Source organism: Lutra lutra, chromosome 2, assembly GCF_902655055.1.
Source record: "Lutra lutra chromosome 2, mLutLut1.2, whole genome shotgun sequence".
Taxonomy (NCBI): Eukaryota; Metazoa; Chordata; class Mammalia; order Carnivora; family Mustelidae; genus Lutra; species Lutra lutra.
The window spans coordinates 138,121,426-138,142,400 of NC_062279.1; the positions used below are offsets into that span (position 1 = coordinate 138,121,426).

Sequence of the window (20,975 nt, forward strand, 5' to 3'; positions counted from 1 at the left end):
TGATCGTAGGTAAAGTACTTAATTTCTTTGTGCTGCAAATACCTCATCTGTAATATGCAGGTAACAACACTTGCCACATCGGTTTGTGCTGGGGATTAAAGAAGAGAGTACACACACGTGAAGTCCCGAGCACAGGTCTAGAATATACAAAGCACTAAATAAACAGTTGTTTTTGCTATTACCATCGTGAGCAATAGACAAAGATCTCATCTTGACATGTGATGCAGGAGGTATTTCTAACTTCTGATGTCAGGGTGCTAAAACATTAGCTGTTTAACCCTTGCCTGACTAACATGCATTCAGCAGAAATCTCTCCAGCTAGGGCATCATTATGTTTGGCATCATTATGTTTGGACTGCAAAGTGTACACATTACTAGAGCAAGGCGTTCATAGAACAACTTGTGTAACTACTGTAAGCTTTTTACATAACTCTGCTTAAATCTCTTATGGGTCATAACAACATGCTCATAGCTTCACAACCACATTTATTTTTTTAAGATTTTATTTATTTGTCAGAGAGAGAGCACAAGCAGAGGGAGCCGCTGAGGGAGAGGGAGAAGCAGACTCCCTGCTGAGCAGAGAGCCCGACCTGGGACTTGGATCCCAGGACCCTGGGATCATGACCTGAGCCAAAGGCAGACGTTTCATCAACTGAGCCGCTCAACCAATGTACCCAGGCACCCCGCTTTATAACCACTTTGAGAAAAGAGAAGACCAGGTAACTCACCCAGCCTCGACTTAAGATTCTTACAGTCCTAAATGTGGTTGATGTGCTTATTTTATGTATTTCACTTAAGCACCAAGGTCCTTTCCCACTCTGAATGGGAGAAAGTAAATGGCTATCTTTCTGGAAGGCATTCGAGCTAGGGGCACTAAAAGCCATACAGATACGTATACTTTTTGACTCAGCATATCTGTTTCTATAAACTCATCCTCAAGTAATAATTAAAAGAATGTGAAAAGTTTTTTTTTCCCAGAGGATATTGATTAAGGTTGTTCAAAATGCAATTAACGTAAGGGGGGAAAAGACTCCTGTTTTCGATAATAGCATATCAGATAAATTATGTTATACACACAATAAAATATTATCTACTTATTAAAAATGACATTACAGAAATAGGTTTTATTAACATGGAAAGTCTATACATATATGTACACACATATAGGCATATGTCTGTGTGTATGTATGTAAACACACACACACGTTTATATAAAGTCTAAAAGGTGACTTGGAGGGGCCCCTGGGTTCTTCAGTCAGTTAAGCACCCAACTCTTGGTTTTGGCTCAGGTCGTGATCTCAGGGTCTTAAGATCAAGCCCCACGTGGGGAACTCAGCAAAGAGTTCTGCTAAAATTTCTTTCTCCCTCTCTCTCTCTGCCATCCTCAACACTTGTGTGCTCCTGCTTTCTCTAAAATAAACAAATCTTTAAAAAATATAAAAATAGGGCATCTGGGTGGCTCAGTCAGTTAAGCGGCTGCCTTCATCTCAGGTCATGATCCCAGGGTCCTGGGAATCGAGCCCTGCATTGGGCTCCCTGCTCAGCGGAGAGCCTGCTTCTCCCTCTCCCTTTGCCTGCTGCTCTGCCTACTTGTACTCTCTGTCAAATAAATAAATAAAATCTTTAAAAAACATATATATAGAGGCGCCTGGGTGGCTCAGTGGGTTAAAGCCTCTGTCTTCAGCTCAGGTCATGATCTCAGGGTGCTGGGATTGAGCCCTGCATTGGGTTCCCTGCTCAGCAGGGAGCCTGCTTCCCCCTCTCTCTCTCTGCCTGCCTCTCTGCCTACTTGTGATTTCTATCAAATAAATAAATAAAATCTTAAAATATATATATACATATATAAAATAAAAGGTGATTTGGAGTATGGTATTTTTTTTTTAAATTTGCTCTTTTTTTCTTATCTACATTTTCTACTTTTTAAAATGACCATATATTACTTTACAGAAAAAAAAAGTTCTTCTTTCTTTTTTTTTTAGAAGGTTTATTTATTCTAGAGAGAAAGCCAGTGAGCACAAGTGAGAAGGGCAGAGGGAGAAGAAGAGAGAATTTCAAGCAGACTCCCTGCTGAGCATAGAGTCTGACATGGGGCTCAACCCCACAATCCTAAGACCATGACCTGAGCCCAAATCAGGTGCACCACAAGCTCTTCTTTTTAAGCTGCCGTGTTTCCAAAGATACAAGAACAGTTCTTGTAGATATCCCGAACAAGGAAGGATTATAACATGCCAACTTCCGCATTACAAGCATTTCATGTGGATGGCAACTTAATTACCCCACATCTTCTCTCTCCCTTGTAGAGAAATGCCAGAAGCAGAACCCGCTAGCAATCTTTAATGAAACTCTGGGTCTTCCCAGCTGCTGACTAAAAGAATGCTTAATCATGAAAGCCAGTAGGGCGCTGCTCAGAAAGTCCTGGGCTAGGAAGGGGGAGACCTAAGAGTTAGGTCTCAGCTCTGCACTAGCTAGCTACAACTAGCTTGTGAACTTGAACAATTCACCTTGCCTTTGCATCCTAGTAAAATAAAACTGTGAGGCACGATGGTGGCTCACAGAGCTTGCGGGTCTGAAAATGAATGACCTCTAGGCCCAGATGAAATTCTGGGATGGTAAAGAAAAGAGAAACTAAACCAACAGGCAGACAAACCACGGCACCACGCCGGGCTGTGTCCTCTGTGAAGTGCCCATCAAACACACAGTCCCCTACAGTCCTGCTGGAAAGTCACATGTATCCAGAGGAAATTGTCATCAGCTCCTTCTTTCTTTCTGTTTGTCCCTTGTCTCGGTGGTCCCAGAGCTGCTCTGTAGACAAACGTTCTTGGAGTCACCAGCATTTTTATGTGTCTGTATTGTCATTGAGGCTGTATAACCCTTCTTACCATTAGAACCTTCTAGCTCTTCTAATGGGGAGAGCCAAACGGGCTGCCTTCTGCTGAAATCCACTGAAGGCTAAGGAGAGCAGTGGACTGGGCTCTCTCCTGGCTCTGGGGAACCAAGTCCAAAACACCAGCTGCTAAGGGAAGACCTGTCACTGTTTAGCTCCCTAATGAGAGGCTCAGATGCAAAATAGTCCAGTCAACTGACTGGTAGGGGAGAAGGGGAGACTGTCTGCATATAATGAGCTCAGCAAAGCTGGCTAGACAAATTCCTACGGTATTGCTTTCTTTATGTTCTTAGAGACAGCAAAAGGTATAATTCTGCATAAAGCACCGAGCAAAATGCAATTCAGCAGGCTAGAACTGACGGCACAAAGGGATAGCAACCAAAGAGAAAGATGGTCGGGACGCCTGGGCCGTTCAGTCGGTTCAGCACCCACCTTCAGCTCAGGTCATGATCCCAGGGTCCTGGGATTGAGTTCCTCATTGGGCTCCCTGCTCGGCGGGAAGCCTGCTTCTCCCTTTGCCTGCCACTCCCCCTGCTTATGCTCACACGTACTCTCTCTCTCTCTCTCTCTCTCAGACAAATAAATAAATAAATTCTTTAAAAAATTTAAAAAAAAAAAGCAAAGAGAATGGTGGCTTCATTTTGGGTAGTAGTGAAAAGAAACAGTCATTACTTGGGAATGTTTTTGGCTTCCTCTCCCAATGAAAGGACTCAATGCCAAGGAGAAGTTAAAAAAAAAAAAATCAAACCAATCTGGATACAGCCATTAGATTAGAAGCAGCATATGAAAATAATGTTCATAATGTTCCACCAAATAACTCTTGCTTTTTTTTCCCAGTCTTCTTTCTGTATGGATCACATGATTGCCAAGGGCCAGGTGACTGACCGCTCTATTGAGAGGAAGTGAGACTCGATGCAGAAGACCCTCCCCCCCACCTGGCTCTTTGTGGCTCAAGTCTAAGTCAAGTCAAACAACTAGGATTCCCCACTGCTCTTCTACAGAAAGTGGTCTACGTGCAGACACCGCTGCAAGGTGCTCCCTTGAATCCCGCTGACTGGGTGCGGATTCACGAGTATCGTGCACACCAATATTTCGCAATCCCGTAACTTCCACAAGGCAGTGAGTTAGACTCACCCGGTTTTCTGCTGACAATTCTCTACGGCAAAGATTCATGAAAGTCAAGCAGATTAAAAAGTTCTTGACACACTGCCACCAAATACTAACTTTGTAGTTTATAAAAAAAAAAAAATTAAAATTACAAACGGAAAGGTCAGCATATCAGAGAAATCTGAAAGCTGGCAGCTTCCGCTCTTAAAATCCTCCCCTGAAAGGGAGCCAGCAATTTAGGTTTTAAATGGAAATCGATAAGAAGGACTAATGGGTGAATGGGACCTTCACGCTGGTTGTCACTTCCGTGGAGTCTTCCACAAGGAAATTTTGCAGGTAACTCTATGGGTAATCAATATATACAAAAGCTAAAACGGTTCTGGGCTTATTATAATGAGATCATGCCATTGTGACAGGCATTATTTACTGGGAAAATGAAAGTACACCTCTTCGTGGTATAAATTATGCCATCAGCATGTCCTTCCTCGTGTTTTTTAGCCTTGGCTTGGCAAATAATTCAAGAATAATTCAGCTTTGTAACTCTGGGCTCTTTCCTACATGAGCGTTCACAGGAGCATCTGCATCAGAGAGTGGCAATGCCCCAGAAACTAACTGAGGAGTAGTGATGTCAGGTCACAGGGAAGAAGGAAAGGTTAGGGCCGAGGGGGGAAGAATAAAAGTCACAGTGACACCCAGGAGCACCTGGGTGGCTCAGTGGTTAAAGCCTCTGCCTTTGGCTCAGGTCATGATCTCAAGGTCCTGGGATCAAGCCCCACATCGGGCTCTCTGCTCAGCAGGGAACCTGCTTCCCCCTCCCCCTCTGCCTTCCTCTCTGCCAACTTGTGATCTCTGTCTGTCAAATAAATAAATAAAATCTTTTAAAAAAAGAAGAAGAAGAAGTCACAGTGACACAACCAGCAATGCAAACATACGCTGACTGGCAAGGTCCCGCTCCTAGAATTGCTGTAAGGAGAGAGAAGAGAGCTTTAAGGAGCTCCAGGCTCCAAAGATCTCAAAACCCTCTGGACACAAGTAGCAGACAGGCTGGAAGGTGAGAGAGAATGTGTCAGAGTGTCTAGTCATACCCCTGTTAAGTCAAGTGGTTAAGGGGCTCTGCCTGATTTCTAATTCCCTTTCTTTTTACTTCTTCACTTGCTGGCTACAGTGTCTATTTTAACACATTCTAGAATGTTCATGGACTAAGCGTGACCCTTTCTCCACCAACCACCCCAGGGTACTTCTCCCTCTAAGGTAGCTATTGGGTCCTGTGTATTGAGTGAATGGCCATGGAGTGCTGGCTTAGAGGAGCCTGCGTGGTTCGGTAAGCCTGTCTTCTTCAGAGTTCCAGCTTTCCTCTTCCTTTAACCTTGATCTCCTTCGTCTCACTCCAATCCCCACCCTTCGCTCCTCGGTGGTTTTCTCCATGCCCTGCACCCTGATGCCATTCCTTCATTCGCCAGATTGCATAAATGACTGATACATATATTCCATCATTTCTTATGGGGCTGTTTGCATCTTAACCAGAAGAACTTGAAAGGGATACAACACTACAATGTCAAAATTTCAGGTACCATTAAATCCTTGGGGGCACACTCCAGGACCTTCTGGCAGCTGGAAATCACACCCAGATAACCTCTCCTACCTATGTAAAAGGCCATTCTTGCATTTAGCTGGGCACCCTGGGATCAGCTGGCACTGCAAGGTACTGGTTCACTCTGGGCTATAATTGAATATTTACTTATGTTCTCAAGAGCAGAGACCGGATCTAATTATCGTTATATCTTTAGATCCTAGCACAGCACTTCCCACCGAGCAGAGATCAATTTAAAGACTGAGCAAAGTCAACTGAAAGAGCTCCCAATGGCCAAAGCTGGAATGATTTGAGCAACAAAATAAAGTAGCATTGGACTCCTCCAAAGTATAAAATCAATATGCATTATTCCATACTGATAAAAATAATTGAATAAATTAAAACTCCTCACTCCTTAAGGGTGGGCTGTGCATAGTGACTTCCGGAGAGTAACAGCATGGAAAGGGGAAGAAAATAGTTACATAATAGTGGAGGAACCCAAAAAATACTACTTCAGCTGGGTGATTGAGGAAAACCTCATTAGTCATAAATTAACAATATGTATGCTTGCTTGACACAATTTGATAAAAATAGCACTTTATCTCTGTGATCTCCTTCAAGAAAAATCTTTGCCTAATCATGAGAAAAACATCAAATTCCAATAGAGGGACATTCTACAATATACCTGGCTAGTAACTTCCTTCAAACCTGGCAGAGTCATCTAAGACAAGCAAAGCCTGAGAAACTTCCACAGCCAAGAAGAGCCTGAAGAGACATGACAACGAAATATAATATAGTATCCTGGATAGGATCTTGGAACAGAAAAAGGATATTAGGTGAAATTTAAATAAACTGTGGCTTTTGTTTAATAATAGTGTATCAAGGGGAGCCTGGGTGGCTCAGTCAGTTAGGTGTCTGCCTTCAGTTCAGGTCATGATCCCAGGGTCCTGGGATCTACTCCAATATCAGGTTCCTTACTCAGCAGGGAGCCTGCTTCTCCCTCTCCCTCTGCCTGCTGCTACCCCTGCTTGTGTTCCCTCTCTCTCTGTCAAATAAATATTTTTTTAAAAAAAGTAATAGTGTATTTATATGGGTTCATTAACTAAAACATACTAAGATGTTAATAATAAGGGACACTGTATGTGGAGGGTAGATGGGAGGTCTCTGGACTATCTGCCCAACTTTTCTATAAATCTAAACTGTTGTAAAAAATAAAGTCTATTAATAATAATTTTTAAAAAATCAAGTGGAGGTGAAAAAATGTAAAAAATTAAATGCTTGGTGCCCTTGCTTTTTCTATAGTTATATGCAAAGCTAAATAACTAAAAACAAATAACTAAAAATAACTTAAAAAATAACTAAAAACAAATAACTAAAAAAATCTTGGCCACTTTGGATTAAAAATCCTTGTGAGAGATCCAATAATGAATGGCAGGGCTGCTGACCACCATTTTAAACACAGGACATTATTATAGATTATGATCAGAGAAAAAAAAAGATCCCTACTCAAGTAGGAAGTACTGTGCTTGGATATGTAAGTATTACTGAGGACGCCCAAGTAGTCCCCATGTTCCTCTTCATTTCCCAACTGCCCATGGAGTTAAGTTGGGGGTCATGTGACTGGTTCTCGTCAACATAGTATGAGTGGTATGTGACACGTCTGGGCCTAGGGAGTTAAATGTGCCTCCCCCAGTGTTTAGAGCAGCAATGTCCACAATAGCCAAACTATGGAAAGAACCTAGATGTCCATCAACACATGAATGGATAAAGCAAATTTGGTATATAGATACAATGGAATACTATGCAGCCATCAAAAAGATGAAATCTTGCCATTTGCAACAACATGGATGGAACTAGAGGGCATTATGCTAAGCGAAATACGTCAATCGGAGAAAGACAATTATCATATGATCTGATACGAGGAATTTGAGGCAGGGCGGAGGGCTCATGGGGGAAAAGGGAGGGAAAAATGAAAGAAGAGGGGACCAGGGAGGGAGACAAACTATAAGAGACTCTTTTTTTTTTTTTTAAGATTTTATTTATTTGACAGAGAGAGATCACAAGTAGAGAGAGAGAGAGAGAGAGAGGAGGAAGCAGGCTCACTGCCTAGCAGAGAGCCCGATGTGGGACTTGATCCCAGGACCCTGAAATCATGACCTGAGCTGAAGGCAGAGGCTTAACCCACTGAGCCACCCAGGCAGCCCCCCATAAGAGACTCTTAATCTCAGGAAACAAACTGAGGGCTGCTGGATGGGGTTGGGAGGAGGGATAGGGTGGCGGGGTGATGGACATTGGGCAGGGTATGTGCTATGGTGAGTGCTGTGAATTGTGTAAGATTGATGATTCATGGGTGCCTGGGTGGTTCAGCTGGTTAAGCCACTGCCTTCAGCTCAGGTCATGATCCTGGGGTCGCAGGATCCAGTCCCATATTAGGCTTCCTGCTCAGCAGGGATTCTGCTTCTCCCTCTGACCTTCTCCCCTCTCAGGCTCTCTCTCTCACTCTCAAGTAAATAAATAAAATCTTTAAGAAAAAAAAAAAGACTGATGATTCATAGACCTGTACCCCTGAAAAATACATTATATGTTAATAAAAAAATTTTTTTTAAAAATTAGAACACTCTGGGAAAAAAACATGGGTGTGTCTCTATCTCCTACTTTTCCCGTCTAAGTTGTCCTCCCATAGAGGCTTTGTCTCGTGATAGATGGAGAAGACCACAGGACCCAAAGGAGACTTTGCCAGAGTGAGAAAAAAACCTTTATCATGTTAAGCCATTAAGATTTGGAGTTCACCTGCTGAAGTGGCTATGTTTAATTACCCTAAAATACCAAGCAACTGTATTCCCAAACAAAGGTTCCTTCCCTTCTGGCAGAAAGTTGTTAATCATACGGTTTCTCCATTCTTCTGAATATGGCTACTTACCACAGGCGATGGTCCAATAGACCAAAGAGTCTGGAGTCTGGTACAGGATTCGGTAAGGAGCCACCCGAGCACTGGAGTCCAGCACGACATCAAGGGTACCCACAAGAAGGCCTGAGGGTGGAGAAGGGGAGGAGAATGCTTAAGGGTTTCCGCATGCTTCCCCCAAATTCCCAGAGGCAGTGTCAACACACCCTTTCTGTTGGACCTCCCAACGGTCTTCCCCTACAACCCTTCTCGATGGCCCCTATCCTGTTGCACTCCACGCTGACAAGTCTTCATCTTAAACAGGCTGATGTTGGCTCCACTGTTTCTTGTTCCAACAACCTCCAAGAGGAACTGCCTAAGTTGGAAGGCAGTCTGTTGGTGTCAAAACTAATGGGAGGCTGGCAAAACTGGGAGCCCAGTCCCTGGGAGATGCTGGTATTTACAAATGCCTATTGAAAATAAAAATAGGGGGGCGCCTGGGTGGCTCAGTGGGTTAAGCCGCTGCCTTCGGCTCAGGTCATGATCCCAGGTCCTGGGTTCAAGCCCCACATCGGGCTGTCTGCTCAGTGGGGAGCCTGCTTCCTCCTCTCTCTCTGCCTGCCTCTCTGCCTACTTGTGATTTCTCTCTGTCAAAAAAAAAAAAAAAAATTGTATTTAAAAAAAAAAAAAAAGAAAAGAAAAATAGGGAAGGTAGGGGCGCCTGGGTGGCTCAGTGGGTTAAGCCGCTGCCTTCGGCTCAGGTCATGATCCCAGGTCCTGGGTTCGAGCCCCACATAGGGCTTTCTGCTCAGCAGGGAGCCTGCTTCCTCCTCTCTCTCTGCCTGCCTCTATGCTTACTTGTGATTTCTCTCTGTCAAATAAATAAATAAAATCTTTAAAAAAAAAATAGGGAAGGTATTAAGCACCTATGTGTTGGTGTCTCTGCTTTATCTACATTAGGCCCAATATGCATTATCTCCTCCCCCTTTTCACCGAAGAAATAAATCCTTGAGAAGCAGTCATGTCTATCTGAGTCAGTGTGCCAGGCTGGCCTACATATTATTTTTTTTTAAAGATTTTATTTATTTATTTGACAGACAGAGATCACAAGTAGGCAGAGAGGCAGGCAGAGAGAGAGGAGGAAGCAGGCTCTCCACTGAGTGGAGAGCCCGATGCGGGGCTCGATCCCAGGACCCTGGGTTCATGACCTGAGCCGAAGGCAGAAGCCCAACCCACTGAGCCACCCAGGCGCCCTGGCCTACATATTATTTTAAACTGTCCCACTTTTCTTTGTATTGAAAAAAGTATAGGTCAGCTCGGTAAACATCAAGTAAGTACCTACTATGTGCAAGGCAAACCCCGTTCGCAAAAAACACAGTAGGACAGAGTTCTTAAGGTATTTATAATCTAGTAGGGGAGTCATCTAACACTTGTTTAGGAGTGAACAAGGGCTGGGAAACAAGCATTTTCACATCTCAGTGGCAGAGTCCTTTGGCATTTATCACATCCATCATTAAAACCAGAGATGGCTGTAGATGAGTGCCCTCTGCAAGGATGCAGGAATTAGGCTGAGGATCAGGAAAGGCTTTGGGGTAGCATATGGTGGCATTCCGTGGGTTAGGAACCTCACTGATCTGGCCAGATCCTGAGGGAAAGAAACTCGCCCACGTCATCCAAGTCCAGGAAGCCTGAACAGTGAGCAAATGAATTTACCTATTAGTTTGTGAGAAATGCAAATACTCAGTACACCAGTGCTCACTTAAGAAGAGGCAGTGTCTTTCGTTTTCAGGAGTGCAAATCTATCTTATAACCACCATTCCTCCAAGTCCCCCCCTCCCCCAGGAAAGTGTGCCTCTTTATCTATCCGAAACTGAGATTAGGCACCAAAGGTTTTCTCCGCTATTCTAAAATAACATGGACACACCCACAAATTCTACAAACTCAAATAAACTAGATCCCTTACTTGGCAGGATGAATCCAAAAGATTCCCATAAAGTAAATGCCCGTAATTATTCCAAAGTCAGACAGAAATCGGCACAGAGCGGGATGTGGACTCAGAAGAACCAATTAGGAACTCTGGCTAGTTTTCATCTCAGAGCAAGACATCTTATTTTCAATGCCTTGGTTTTCTCAAGGATAAGATACAGACAATATCACAGTTACAAGATTGTTCTTGTAATAAGACTGAATATAATAGGATTTAAGGGCAAGAGACTGAGTGGAAAAAGGGGTTAAGAAACCTGTCTGGAACTTGCCAAGACACTCCTTTATTTAATTTGACTTCTACTTAGACGGCATGTTTATTAAAAATGGTTTGGGATACTGCTGATAGTGCTTGAGGCTGAGAGGGGAGGCTAACCGTCCCCAGGCTCCCTTGCTCGGCTCCTGCTGAAAATAAGCAGCATACTGGGAAGTACAAAGCCCAGCGCCTGGCTCACAACAGGATTTTCATGAAGTTCTGCCGAATCTGAACCTAAGTTCTTCTGAAACTGTCACCACAAGTATCTCTTGAAGTGTTGTCTTGTAACAATGTCTTGTGGTTTTGGGTCCCACCATATCACCATATCATACCTTGATGTGTGCGATACCAGTGAAATTCACTTCCTTCTGCCCTGGCAGCCTTGGGTCATGGAAAGAACTAGATCGCTGAGTTCAGGAGAGCTCAGTTCTGGCTCTGACTCTGTAATAACCAGTTCTGTGGTGTGAACATGCCACTTCACTTCTTGTTGCTTTGACTGGTTCAGTTGTAAAGGGATCGATCGTCATAGCACTTGCCTTCCTGAACTGGCGTTATTCATCAAGAAGCCCTACGGAAGGTTTAACCATGGGCAAGTCCTACAGCTGTCCTTGGTCTTTGTCCAAGGACAGGAACCCATCTGGGTTTACTCCAAACCACAGTGACCATAGCCGATCTGAACATACCAGGAAAAAAACTTTCACTCAAGTGGAAATTAATTCATTTGTTAGATCTGGCCTGTACGAAATACAATATGGCCTGTAGTCTTCTAAGGGGTAAACTTCCACATAATGCCACACATGTATGCCTTTTTGTTTTCTCTACCGTGGCGTGGATTTACTGCAAAGGCTTCTAATTACTTTTCAGTTATCTGCAGATGGAAGAGTACATTAACAGGAAAAGCAGAAAAGAGTGCCGGCTAAGCTGGATTCCCTCCAATGTTAACTAGAAATACAAGCACATCATTTGTCACTGAGTGTTTGTAATACTTCAATCTTCTTGAATCAAAAGAAGAAATGAAATCCCCACAATACTGGAAAGGTCATATACGTTGGTTCTAAGGAACACATACTTCATTCTGGGCTTAGGGAATTCAGTCAAGGATCAGCCCACATGGTTCAATGAGTCTCTAGAAGAGTGTCATCACAGATAAAGCTTCTTCTGAGGGCAACCGCAGCTCACTGGGCAGAGCAGCCAACAGAAGCGGTCCCAGTTCTGGAATACTTCATGCCACCACCCCACTCTCACACCCAGCCTCCCTGAGCCTCAGTTTCCCCATCCTTCATGTCTCCCTAGACTTCTATCCCCTGTAAGACACAGTAGGGAGAGACTCCGGAAAGGTTCAACTTAATACACTCATCTTGACCACCACAGAGTTCCCCAACTGAAAACCATCTCCAATACTCATTATCCTACGTAACAAAATCTCCAGTGTCACCCAGGAACAAAGAAAACTGAGCTGTTTAAAGAAGACCCCCCAGAGTGAGGGCTTCGGATGGGACACCAGCTCATCAACGCCGAGTGTGAATTTACAACTGGCACCACCAGCTTCCACTAAGATTTAGATGAAAACAAACAGTTTTTCATACCAACCAGAGGGTCCATGCTGAAAATATTTTAAACCACAGACAGTATGATATTGTAACACTCGCATGAGGAGAACGCACAATTAGAAAACTGTTGTGAAAATTCTTTGAAAACTGAAGGTACTAGATATTCAGACAGAAAGTAATACTGTGAATCGAGGTACGCAGTTGGCCTGCCGAATCAGTTCATACAGTTTTCTTCCACATTAACCCAGATGTGCCCTTTCCCTCTGTAACACTGACCAGAATTTTCCCTCTTTTCGGAATGTCGTGTTTATCAGTCAATTCTCACTTCCCACTGCCTGAAATGACAAACTCCCATGTATTTAATACCTCTCCTTCTATCCCTCCTCCCCTCCAAGTTCTGCTTCTGTAGTACCTATTGAATTTATTTAAAATTGCTTGTACATTTTGCCTCTTTCCACAGGACCTCTTAGGGTGGACGCTGACTCTGACTCCTGGGTCCTGGACTTTGCTTGGAGCACACACAGTGAGCCCTGAACACACGTTTGATCCACGGATGAGTTTGCTAGTTTTCGAAAACCTGCAGAAGTCATCACTGTGCTGCTCAAGCTCTACGGATACGAAGAGCCACGACTCTGGGAGAGGGGAAATATTCCTCCCATAGCCCCCATCCATACAGAATCCTGGAAGATGGGACATCTGAGCCAGAGAATCCAATGCCCCCCTCCACTCCCCACCCCCCCCCAAAAAAACCAACCCAGCAATCAAGATTTTCTTAGAAGTTTTATTACTCATTCCTCTGAAATGACTGTCAAAATACTGAACCTTTTATCATTTCCCACACGAAGTGCTGTTCTAGCAGCTGCTCTAGTCAGCTATTTCTGGTGTTAAACAATCTTTGATTGCCTCGGATAACTGAGTCAAATTATGGCTCTCAAAATAACTCTTCCCCACATCTACCTACTGTATTAGTTCGGGGGCGTCTTGTAACATAAAAATGCTGTTTTCAAGGAGACTCAGAAAACACTACAAAACTGGTACGTTTCGGCTTCCCATCTGCCTGCGGGCACTGGAGGGTGTGTGATACACACAGAGGACTCGCTCGCTCTTCTCCGGCGTCAGGAGCGTGCTGGACATGTAGGAACGTGCCCAGGACAATGATTGATCACCTCCTGACGATCTTGAAATAACTTAATGTCAAAGTGGACGAGATACTAAAGCTCATTCGGCCTTCCTCTACCCCCTCAGCCATGCAACCAGTCGGAGGTCTACAATGAAAATGGCAGCAGAAAGGTCAAGGACACAGGCAATCATAGCCCCTCCGCAGAGAGTGCCACGGACCCCTAAGCACTATTGTTCAACAACGTATTTCAAAACCACAGAAGAGTATAGGAAATTACAAATACATGCGCCACTACTCTTTTAACATCTGGCCTTATATGTTTTTTTGTTTTGTTTTTAAATAAGGAAAATATAACACACATAGGAAAGGTCCCTTTAATGCCTCTCTGATCCTATTTCCCTCTCTCCCTCTCACCACTGTCGGGTTGTTTCATATTCTCCCCATCCAGGTCCTTATACTTTTATTGCCCGACGTGTATATACGTGAATGCACACTTGACACTGATGTGCACTTTAAAATTTACCGTAATGAGAAGAGTAGATAATGCCTGGTAACCTGTTTTTCTTTTTACCCAATAAAATGATTATAAAATTTACCCAGGTTAGACTCGTAAATTTGATTCACTCATTTAAAATGCTGTATAATATCCACAGTATAAATAGAAGTTACTCTTTTTCCTAATAAAGGACACTTGGGTTTACCTCCAATTTTTTTCCTGTAATAGGCACTACAATCATTTTCTTTGTATATGATGTTTTAAGCATATGAAGACATTTTAGAATGCAATTGCTGGGTCACAGGGTAAGTACGTCTTTAAACCTTATCAGACATTACAAAATTGCTCTCCAAAGTGACTGTGCCAACATACTCTTACCAGGAAAGCTAGACAATATGTTTTTCCACAATGGTCCCAACACTTAGTATTATCAGTGTTCTGGGTTGTTTTTTTTCCACCAGTCTTCTTCAGGATGAGAAATAGTATCCATTTGTTTTTGCTTTTTAAGTAAGCTCTACCCCCAGCATTGGGGGCTTGAACTCACAACTCTGAGAGCAAGCATTGCATGCTCTACCAAGAGAGCAAGTCAGGGGCCCCTTCATTTGTTGTTTAAATTTGCATTTTTCTGAATATTAAGGAGTTTGAGTACCTCTTCCTGTTTATTGGCTCTTCCGGTTTCCTATTCTTTGAGCTATTTGCCCTTCCCATGGAACTGACTTGTGCTGAAGATCCAGCTCAGAGTCAGACTTTAGAGGCTCCCAAGAATATATACCCCGATCAATTCGTTTCACCAAATACCCACTGATCTCCCTAAAGCCAGACAGGCAGTATGCTCAGACTTGCTTCTTTATATATATATTCTATTTAAATGGAGGAATTTGGGATCAGTATTTGCAAACCCCCTCTGCATCACTCCCATGGAAAGTTTCTGCAGGTCACAGGCTCCCACCTTCTCCCACCTCCTGCTCCCAAGGTGTCATTGATACATCCCCTGTGGTCTTAGCACTGACATAGGGTTACCTGCTCTTAGGCAGAAGTAATTACACAGTAACACCCAGAAGCAGCAGCAGACAGAATTATAACCTCCAGGCAACACCGTAATTTTTTCACTTCTTTTAAAGAATCTTGTTGGTAGTTTCTTCCCACCAGTTTGTGAGCTCCTGGAGAGGAGGCCCAGCCTTGTTTACCTTGGAATTCCCAAAGCCTCCAGTTTAAGTCCCTCAAGTTATGCTGAATATTTGTAAATTGGGCCACGAAGTTTTCACTTTGATGGACATTGGGAGAAACCCAGAATTATTTTCCAACTTTATTCAGCTACCATAGCTGAATACCTTAGTTCTAGCAAAGTGACCTTAAATAATTAAAATTGTCTAAGCATCATTCAATGAATGGAGACCACTACTTGAGAAAAGGCTGGAAAATCCCACCTCGGAGAGTGCGAGGTCATACAGCTCAAACTCACATCTAAACTTTTTACCATGGGAGATCAAATTCTCTAATTTCGGAAGTAATCTGAAAATTTTTTTGATGAATATTGAGACTTATCTGGAATTAAGGTGGATCAAAAGCAGAGATCTTTAGGGAAAGCACAAGTCTTTTTTTTTTTTTTTAAAGATTTTATTTATTTATTTGACAGAGAGAGATCACAAGTAGACAGAGAGTCAGGCAGAGAGAGAGAGAGAGAGAGAGAGAGAGAGAGAGAGAGGGAAGCAGGCCCCCTGCCGAGCAGAGAGCCTGATGCGGGCCTCGATCCCAGGACCCTGAGATCATGACCTGAGCCGAAGGCAGCGGCTTAACCCACTGAGCCACCCAGGCGCCCACACAAGTCTTTTTTTTATTCTCCTACTTTCGGAAACTAGTCCAGAGATTGGCAGTTGTTGCCAAAAGACCATAAAATTACTTTAAGGTTGAACCAGTTGAAACTCCTGCACCCACACTCAGACTAGTAAACAATTTGTTTTGCATTCCAGGGGGCCAGGTGAGAGATCAGGAAAACCATCCTGCGTACACAGCAGTGATGGGGAGGGGAATGCTGGAATTGCCAGGTAAGGCTCAGCTCCAGAGAGCTCTAAACGTACCCGAGTTCATAGTACCACCATGGACGATGTAAAGTACTCAGACCAGCTACAGTGTCCCTGAGAGGGGTCATGTCTGGGTAAGGAGCTGAGGAACGTAGGTTTGTTGGGAGAGATGGCTGGGGCTGGAGATGGGGGCCGTGAGTTTCCTCAGTTTCCTCCAAGAGTCTAACAGCCTTTCTCAAGTACTGGCTAAAAGGGAGAGACCCGTCCCAGTACTGGAATTCTACCGTCAGTGTAGAACTGTCTCGGCATGTTTTTATCTTAAGTGTTGCTTACTTTCTGCCCCCACTAGAGGGTTTAGGTAAAGACAGTTTTTCAACGCAGTCAAACCACTGTTGCTGCTTCAACAGGCCGTCCACAATTCTCTCCCCTCAACCTCAATAGCTGTCTGTCACGACATCATCCCAGCCACACATATCATGGCCGCCGTACAGTACAACGCCTCTCTCTTGAGGGGACAGAGGGGAGAGCCGTCTTATACACATACACACACACACACAAAAAACACAGGGATTTGTCACCATTTATGGAAAGATGAACCAAAGAGCAGTCTGGTAGTGTAGGAAATACACTGCCAGCTCTGTCAATTAGGACAGGACTCCTCAAACTGTTTCTGATCAAAAATGAGTTTGGGTTTGGTTTCCAATCTGTTACAGACTGATACTTCTGTCAAATAGGGTACATGTGAAATACTCTATCTCTAGAATATGAAAAAAAGACAAAAAGAAGTCTCCAATTTTTTTTATTATTTAATTCAACAAATTGCTCTAGGTTTCTAAATGCTTAATCTCAATTTCTGTTCTTTAGCTCAAGGCAGTGGTAACACACAGGTTGCAAACCAGTACTTTAAATAAATAGCATTAAGTTAGGGACGGGAAGGCTGGAGGGCAGTAATTCTCTCAGGACTGTGTTTATTAGAATCATACGCATAGTTTTAAAGAGCACATTCAATCTGTAATACACATTTTTTACTTGGGAAATTAAAACAATTGTCTACCCACTGCAAACTAAAAGGAAACTCGACAAAAATCATTTCTTAAATGAAGGCAAGAAGACAGGAATGTGGGAGGCATGAGGTTTTTGTTGTGTATTTATCCCAAGGGCACTGGTTTAGAAGTGTGGAAAATCTACAATCCTGCATCAGCTGAGCCTGGGAGACCCCTGATGCATTTCTTACCAAGAGAGGGGCAGGCTCTGGGGTAGAAAGACGAAGCTCGGAGAGGCAGACTACTCCCTCTGTAGTATTTCAGACTAATTCTGGATTGCAGGGTCTTTGAAATTCAGGCTTGCTTGTATGAGTATGGTAGTTCCCTATCCATGGTTTCACTTTCTCCCCAGTCAACTGCCATCAGAAACAGACGACCCGCCTTCCGATCTGTGGTCAGAAGGTCGACAGTAGCCTCATGCTATGGCACAATGTGTACATCATGTTTCGCTTCATCTCGCCACGCAGACCTCTTCTCATCTCACATTATCACAGGGAGGAGGTGAGTGAGCACAGAACGAGATGCTATGTCAAGTGTGGGACACGTGTATTCTTATAATCGTTCTATTCTGTTAGCAGTAATTGTTGCTAGGCCCTTTCTGTGCCTAATTCATAAATTGACTTAATCACAGGTATGTATGTCCAGGAAAAACCCAGTGTGTACCTGGGGTTTAGGGCTAGCCACAGCACCGGGCATCCACGGGGACCTTAGACTGTATCCCCCACAGACATGGGAAGGTACTGCCCACAGAAAGTGAGGGTTCGAACAGACAGAAAGCAGCCGTGACTTTCCTACTTTCCACCACAGAAGAGAAAGCACACAGGCAGGCTTATACCTAAAGCAACTGCAAAACACTGGAATCGGAAGAGCATTTCCTCAGCAGAGCCTTCGTCACACAGCCAATTAGCATGTGCTGCTCAAGTATGCCAAGCACCCCTGAAGGCCCGGGCTTCTAGGAGCTGCTCCATTCTACCCCTTAGGCCACACACGCCTCCTCCTACAAAAACAGAGGGCTGTTGGAATGGACTTTTCCTTCTCTTTGGGGCCGTGTCTGAGAAGGAATCACTAAGATATTTCAATACCTTCCCTAACACCCTGGTTAGGACGACCTACATAATTTGCAGGCCCCTGGCAAAAAGAAAATGCAAGTCCCCTTGCTCAAAATTCTGAAGAATTTCAAGACCACTAGTGGAACATTCAGCCAACATCAGAGCCCTTTGAAATGCGGGTTCCTGGGCTACACAGCACAAGACCACATCCCCAGGAGGCTGGTCCTGACCCCAGTGCTGCCGTGGCGATTTCATCCTCACAGACAAGCTTGTTCTCAGCCTTTCATCAGGGATTCAAGTTTGCTATGATATAGACCAAGGCGTACAATGAACTGAACTCATTCAGAAAACACTGTGGGCACCTGTGTGTTCTGATTCCACAAACAAGCGTTGGTGGTATAGTGGTGAGCATAGGTGCCTTCCGATTATGCAAACAAGCCCTCAACCCAAGAGGAAGGTAGATTCACTTTTGTTACATTGCCAGCTGCTTCCATATATGCAGCAGCAAGGTGTCCTGGTGCTAATCTTGACTATAGAGGCAGGTATGAAAACTTGAGACTGATGTTTCAGGGCTGGCCAAGGTTAGCCTGCAGAGCAAAGACAGAGGGGTCTTTCTGGTGCTGGGTGGAGTTGTTCACTGTGAAGCCCACCGTTTCTAAGAGGCAAGCCACATCCACCACCGCAGGGAAGCCTGGGCACGATGCCCCCCATCTACCTTCTCCCAGATGGGCCACATTCATAGGTACCACTCACTCGGTCCCAAGATCATTGCCAACCCTCTTGATTCACGTAACCCCTTCTCCACAATGAATTAATATCCTGAAATAGAAGCAATTATGAATTTTAAATTACATTTAGGTAATGACCTAGTATATACAAATAATTGTATTTATGCAATGATAGACATTTAAAATCATGCCCTTGGGGCGCCTGGGGGGCTCAGTTGGTTAAGCGTTGGACTTCAGCCCAGGTCATGATCTCAGAGTCTGGGATCCAGGCCTGCACCTAGATCCCTGCTCAGCAGGGAGTCTGCTTCTCCCTTTCCCCCTGCTCCCAACTTGTGCTCTCTCTTTAAATAAATAAAAAATTTTTAAAATAAAAAATAAAATCATGCCCTCAAATGATTATCCAATGATATGGTGAAACATATCTAGTACATCATGTGAAGCAAAACTAAAATTTTTGTTCCATATATTTCCAATCAAAGTAGAAGTATAATAGTATTACATTATAAACTATAATACATGCATTATCTTTTAAACTTTATTTTTTCAGTGTTCCAAGATTCATTGTTTATGCACCACACCCAGTGTTCCATGCAATATGTGCCGTCCTTAATACCCACCACCAGGCTCACCCAACCCCCGATCCCCCTCCCCTCCAAAACCCTCAGTTTGTTTCTCAGAGTCCTCAGTCTCTTATGGTTTGTCTACCTCTCCGATTTCCCCCAACTCACTTCTCCTCTCCATTTCCCAATGTCCTCCATGTTATTCCTTATGCTCCACAAGTAAATGAAAACATATGATAATTGACTCTCTCTGCTTGACTTATTTCACTCAGCATAATCCCCTCCAGTCCCGTCCATGTTGATACAAAAGTTGGGTATTCAGGGGTGCCTGGGTGGCTCACTGAGTTAAGCCTCAGCCTTCAGCTCACGTCATGATCTCAGGGTCCTGGGATCAAGCCCCACATCAGGCTCTCTGCTCAGCAGGGAGCCTGCTTCCCCCCTCTCTCTCTGCCTTTCTGCCTACTTGTGATCTCTCTCTTTCAAATGAATGGATAAAATCTTTAAAAAAAAAAAAAGTTGGGTATTTATCCTTTCTGATGGAGGAATACATGCATTATTTTTAAAGACTATAAAATTATTGGTAGGTTAAAAAAAAAATCTCTTTCCTGTCCTGTTCTGGTTTCCAAAACTTTTTCAAATGTACATCCAATACTTTTATGATTCAAAAAAAATTTTATCTCCATTACTTCCAACCTTCTATTTTAGGTTTTCATAAGAGAGTTAATAGTCTTTTTTTTTTTTTTTAAAGATTTTATTTATTTATTTATTTGACAGACAGAGATCACAAGCAGGCAGAGAGAGAGGAAGAAGCAGGCTCCCCGCTGAGCAGAGAGCCCGACGCGGGGCTCGATCCCAGGACCCCGAGATCATGACCTGAGCCGAAGGCAGCGGCTCAACCCACTGAGCCACCCAGGCGCCCCGAGAGTTAATAGTCTTAAGCAAATAAATGGTCACCATGTTTATAATAAAACTGCTAATTCCTTCAAGATGGTCCAGGTTAGTCATTTCATTGTTAGAATGAAATCCCACAGGTAGGAGGGTCAATATCTAAAAGAGTGGCATCCTCAAAATCACACTCTGATGGAGGGTCCTGGCTTTATCCTTTAGAAATTTGTTTAAAGTTTGTTTTTTCCTTCTTGTATACAAAGTGCATCAATACCATAAGCTGATACATCTTCAATCACAAAGTACCAAATTATTTAACTCAATGATAGGGACTACTACATACATAAACAACTAGCTTAAGTCAGGAAGTTTATATTCCCCAAATAAAAACTACAAACACTGGGGTACCTGGGAGGCTAAGGTGGTTAAGTGTCTGCCTTCAGCTCAGGTCATGATCCCAGGGTCCTGGGATCGAGCCCTGAGTTGGGTTCCTCGTTCACCAGGGAGTCTGCTTCTCCCTCTGCCTCTGCTGCTCCCCCGGCTTGTGCTCTCTCCCTCTCTCTCTCAAATAAATAAATTCTTTAAAAATAAATAAATAAATACACAAACAAACTACAAGTATTAAATGGATGAAATTAGTTTTGCTACTTTCAATACGGAGTCTTTGTTATAATGGTAAATACTCATGGCGCTGCCTTTGGCCGTATGTAAGTGAGGCAAAGAAAGAGGCTATGTGTGCTTGTATGTACCTAGGAAATGTCCAGGAAAGATGTACATTGAACAGCTAATAACGGTTACTTCTGGGAAAGACATTGATACGGGGAGATACCCCACTGGGA

General features: G+C 43.6%; 1 protein-coding gene across 2 annotated transcripts in view; it reads right to left on the bottom strand.

Annotated features, from left to right (window-relative positions):
* The window catches only part of TBC1D9 (TBC1 domain family member 9), a 123,161-nt gene that overhangs the window by 62,913 nt on the left and 39,273 nt on the right, over positions 1-20,975 (bottom strand). For both annotated transcript variants that reach the window (XM_047718511.1, XM_047718512.1), the window contains exon 2: positions 8,482-8,592. In XM_047718511.1, the coding sequence (XP_047574467.1) occupies positions 8,482-8,592 (111 nt within the window). The remainder of the gene's footprint in view (positions 1-8,481; positions 8,593-20,975) is intronic.